Source organism: Penaeus vannamei, unplaced genomic scaffold (genome assembly GCF_042767895.1).
Source record: "Penaeus vannamei isolate JL-2024 unplaced genomic scaffold, ASM4276789v1 unanchor532, whole genome shotgun sequence".
In the NCBI taxonomy this organism is placed as follows: Eukaryota; Metazoa; Arthropoda; class Malacostraca; order Decapoda; family Penaeidae; genus Penaeus; species Penaeus vannamei.
In genome coordinates this window covers 10,001-15,000 of record NW_027213536.1, presented here as the reverse complement: position 1 = coordinate 15,000, position 5,000 = coordinate 10,001, and the positions used below count along the sequence as shown (strand labels likewise).

General features: G+C 41.1%; 1 protein-coding gene across 1 annotated transcript in view; it reads left to right on the top strand.

Annotated features, from left to right (window-relative positions):
* LOC138861018 (uncharacterized) overlaps positions 1–5,000 on the top strand; it is a gene marked incomplete at its 3' end in the record, with an annotated part of 11,435 nt that overhangs the window by 4,603 nt on the left and 1,832 nt on the right. The window contains exon 2 of the mRNA XM_070119680.1: positions 4,560–5,000. This exon is cut by the window's right edge and continues 342 nt beyond it. Within this exon, the coding sequence (XP_069975781.1) occupies positions 4,560–5,000 (441 nt within the window). The remainder of the gene's footprint in view (positions 1–4,559) is intronic.

The following is a 5,000-nucleotide window of genomic DNA, read 5'->3' as shown; positions in this document are numbered from 1 at the left end:
GGGGGGGTGGCTGAAACAAGGGCATGAGGATAGTTTATTGATAGAATTGTTTATATCAAATCGGAAATCCGTTTATTCAACAGATCGCATCCAACGTTTAGCTTCTTGTCAAATTATGCGCATGTTTGTTTATACGATGGAACGGCGCAGGTGTATCTCTCTCTTTCCGTCTGTCTGTCTGTTTATCTAAATATCTATCTGTCTATCTATCTATCTAATTATTTTTCTGTCTATCTGTTTATCTAAATATCTATCTGTCTATCTTTCTATCTAATTATTTTTCCGTCTATCTATCTGTTTATCTAAATATCTATCTGTCTATCTATCTATCTAATAATTTTTCTGTCTATCTATCGATCTATCTAAATATCTATCTGTCTATCTATCTATCTAATTATTTTTCTGTCTATCTATCGATCTATCTAAATATCTATCTGTCTATCTATCTATCTAATTATTTGTCTGTCTATCTATCGATCTATCTAAATATCTATGTCTATCTTTCTATCTAATTATGTTTCTGTCTATCTATCGATCTATCTAAATATCTATCTGTCTATCTATCTATCTAATTATTTGTCTGTCTATCTATCGATCTATCTAAATATCTATATGTCTATCTATCTATCTAATTATTTGTCTGTCTATCTATCGATCTATCTAAATATCTATCTGTCTATCTAAATATCTATTTGTCTATCTATCTATCTATCTGAATATCTAGCTGTCAATCTGTCTATCTAAATATCTATCTGTCTATCTATCTATCTTAATGTCTATTTTTTCCCTCTATCTCTCAATATCATCTATCTACGCTCCAACAAAAAGATCTATTTTTAAAACCAAAAAAATGCCTAAATGAGGAAAAAAGAAAAAGTCTAGAAAATCTGTCTATCTATCTATCCTAAAAGACTATTCGACGAATGTATCAATAAAGAAGATCTATCTGTTTATTTTTGATGATGAAAAGGAAAAATGTAGAAAATCTATCTATGATGATGAATCTAAGGATCTATCTACCTAAATACATATCTGTCTATCTATCTATCTAGATATATTTGTCTATCTCTCTCTCTCTCTCTCTCTCTCTCTCTCTCTATCTATCTAAATATATATATACCTATATATATGCTTATCCTATCATCTGTCTGTCTATTTATCTACCATGTCACATCTGTATCTCTTCTCTTCATCACTTCCTGTCACGCTCCAAAATGAAGAAGATAATGAAGCTAAGGAAAAGAGGAAGAAAAGGATTAAAGAATTTGATGATTAAGAGGAAAATAATAAATAAAGAAGATGATGATGAAGAGGAAAAGAATGATGATGATGATGAAGAGGAAAAAAATGGAGAAGGCGATGATGATGAAGAGGAAAAAATGAAGATGTTGGTGATAAAGAAAAAAAATGAAGAAGATGATGATGATGAAGAGGAAAAAAATGGAGAAGATGATGATGATGAAGAGGAAAAAATGAAGATGTTGGTGATAAAGAAAAAAATGAAGAAGATGATGATGATGAAAAAGGGGAAAATGAAGATGTTGGATGATGACGAAGAGGAAAAAATGAAAATCGATGAACGAAGGAAAAAAATGAAGAAGATGGTGATGATGATGAGGAAAAGAATGATGATTATGATGAAGAGGAAAAAATGAAGATGTTGGTGATAACGAAGAGGAAGAAAATGATGATGATGAAGAGGAAAAAAATGAAGATGATGATGATGAAGAGGAAGAAAATGAAGATGACGATGATGATGAAGAGGAAAAGATGATGTTGGTGATGACGAAGAGGAAGAATGAAGATGATGAAAAGGAAAAAAATAAGACGATGGAAGGAAAACAAGGATGATGATATTGAAGAAGAAAAAATGAAGATGATGATGAAGAAAAAAAGGACGATGGTGATGAAGAGGAAAAAAAATAAAGATGATGAATAGGAAAAAAAAATGATGATGAAGAGGAAAAAAATGATGATGATGAAGAGGGAAAAATGATGAATAGGAAAAAAAGAGAAGATGATGATAAAGAGGAAACAAATGATGATAATGATGAAGAGATAACGAAGCGGAATAATTAGAAAAAAAAAAATCTATTTCGATAGACGAGACGACTCCCGAATATCTATTTTCGAACCCGAGAGACACCCAATTCAAGAACACTGCTGGACGGGCTCCTGGGAGTCTCAGCACACAGCCACGTGTCTTAATTATCATCCTCACCTGTAGCTGACACCTCCTCCTCCTCCCCCTACCCCCCACATCGCCCTCTCCTCCCTCCCCCACTCGCCCTTATGGTCAAATTCCCCCTCTCCCCCTCTTCCCCTTCCCCCCCCCAACAATGTTCTCTCCTCTCTCTCCCTCCTCGCTCTCACGGTCAATGGTCAAATCCGCTTCATGTTCCCTTCTCTATACTCCCTCCCGTCTTCCTCCCCGCTATCTTCTTTCTTATCTCTCTCTCTCTCTCTCTTTCTCTGTCTCTGTTTGTCTCTCTCTGTCTCTGTCAGTGTCTCTGTCTATTTGTCTGTCTGTCTGTCTATTTGTCTCTCTCTCTCTCTCTCTTCTTCTTCTCTCTCTCTCTCTCACTCTCTGACTGTGTCTGACTGTCTCTCTCTCTCTCTCTCTCTCTCTCTCTCTCTCTCTCTCTCTCTCTCTCTCTCTCTCTCTCTCTCTCTCTCTCTCTGTCTGATCTCTCTCTCTCTCTCTCTTCTCTCTCTCTCTCTCTCTCACTCACTCTCTCTCTCTCTCTCTCTCTCTCTCTCTCTCTCTCTCTCTCTCTCTCTCTTCTTCCCCTCTTCCCTTTTTTCCCTTTCGCATGCATACTCATCTCTCCTGTTCACATTGTTCTAGCACTGTTAAATGGGAAATACTTAGGCAGGCAAGAGGAACACGCAAAAATGGTTTTAATTTTCAACAGGTGAACACGCACTGGCAGGTTCTTAAAAGATGAACATAATGAAGATCATCAGCTGGAACAAATGAACTTATATTTTCATTTTTTTTTACTTATGAAATCATTTAATCTATATATCCATTTATTCATCTATCCATCTCTTTATGTATTCATCTATTCATCGATTTGTTCAAGATAAGGGTCAGTTCTGAACATATAAAGCATTACCATAGAGATGAATAGAATAAAGAGATGAACACACGGGAATGATTACAAAACTGACGAACATTTATGAAACGGCATGGCCTGAATAGATTTAGACACATGAACGATTTCTGAACATACGAACATTTTTGAAAGAATAGATCGTAAGCTGCTGAACACCCGAGGGATATTTCAGAACAGATCATCTGTGTAAGAATAGATCATAGACGGATAAACACACAATAGTCATTCCCCAACAGACGAACATTTATAGTTAAAAAGCTCAAAAGAACGAACAGACACAAGTGATGCCAGAGAAGACCCCCCCCCCCTCTTAAAATATAAAATCATCGCATTTCTAAAATAACAACAACCACAACAATAACACTCCAACAAAATAAAAAAACAACAAAACAACAACAACAACCCCATCCCCCCCAAAAAAAAAAAAAAAAAAATCCTTGAAAACACTTTATCCAGACCCCAGCAAATCCTCCAGTTTCTCGCTCCCAGACCGTCCAGACCCTCCGAATCCACCCACACAGACCATCCAAATTCTCTCCTCCAGACACTCTAAATCCTAGCCACATAGACTCTCTACATTCTAGCCTCCAGATCCTCCGAATTCTCTCCTCCAGACACGCCGAATCCACCCACACAGACCCTCCGAAACCTAGCCTCCAAACCCTTCCAATCCTAGCCTCCAGACCCTCCGAATTCTCTCCTCCAAACCCTCCAAATTCCCTCCTCCAGACCCTCCGAATCCACCCACACAGACCCTCCGAATCCTAGTCTCCAAACCCTTCCAATCCTAGCCTCCAGACCCTCCGAATCCTCACCTCCAGACCCTTCGAATCCACCCACACAGACCATCCAAATTCTCTCCTCCAGACACTCTAAATCCTAGCCACATAGACTCTCTACATTCTAGCCTCCAGACCCTCCGAATCCACCCACACAGACCCTCCAAATTCCCTCCTCCAAACCCTCCGAATCCTCGCTTCCAGACCCTCCGAATTCTCACCTTCAGACCCTCCGAATCCACCCACACAGACCCTCCGAATCCTTACTTCCAGACCCTCCGAATTCTAGCCACATAGACCCTCTAAATTCTAGCCTCCAAACCCTTCCAATTCTAGCCTCCAGGCCCTCCGAATTCTAGCCTCCTCCAGACCCTCCGAATCCACCCACACAGACCCTCCGAATCCTAGTCTCCAAACCCTTCCAATCCTAGCCTCCAGACCCTCCGAATCCTCACCTCCAGACCCTCCGAATCCACCCACACAGACCCTCCGAATCCTCACCTCCAGACCCTCCGAATCCTAGCCTCCAAACCCTTCCAATCCTAGCCTCCAGACCGTCCGAATTCTCTCCTCCAAACCCTCCAAATTCCCTCCTCCAGACCCTCCGAATCCACCCACACAGACCCTCCGAATCCTAGTCTCCAAACCCTTCCAATCCTAGCCTCCAGACCCTCCGAATCCTCACCTCCAGACCCTCCGAATCCACCCACACAGACCCTCCGAATCCTCACCTCCAGACCCTCCGAATCCTAGCCTCCAAACCCTTCCAATCCTAGCCTCCAGACCCTCCGAATCCACCCACACAGACCCTCCGAATCCTAGCCTCCAAACCATTCCAATCCTAGCCTCCAGACCCTCCAAATTCTCTCCTCCAGACACTCCAAATCCTAGCCACATAGACCCTCCGAATCCTCACCTCCAGACCCTCCGAATCCACCCACACAGACCCTCCGAATCCTCACCTCCAGACCCTCCGAATCCTAGTCTCCAAACCATTCCAATCCTAGCCTCCAGACCCTCCAAATTCTCTCCTCCAGACACTCCAAATCCTAGCCACATAGACCCTCCGAATCCTCGCCTCCAGACCCTCCGAATCCTCACC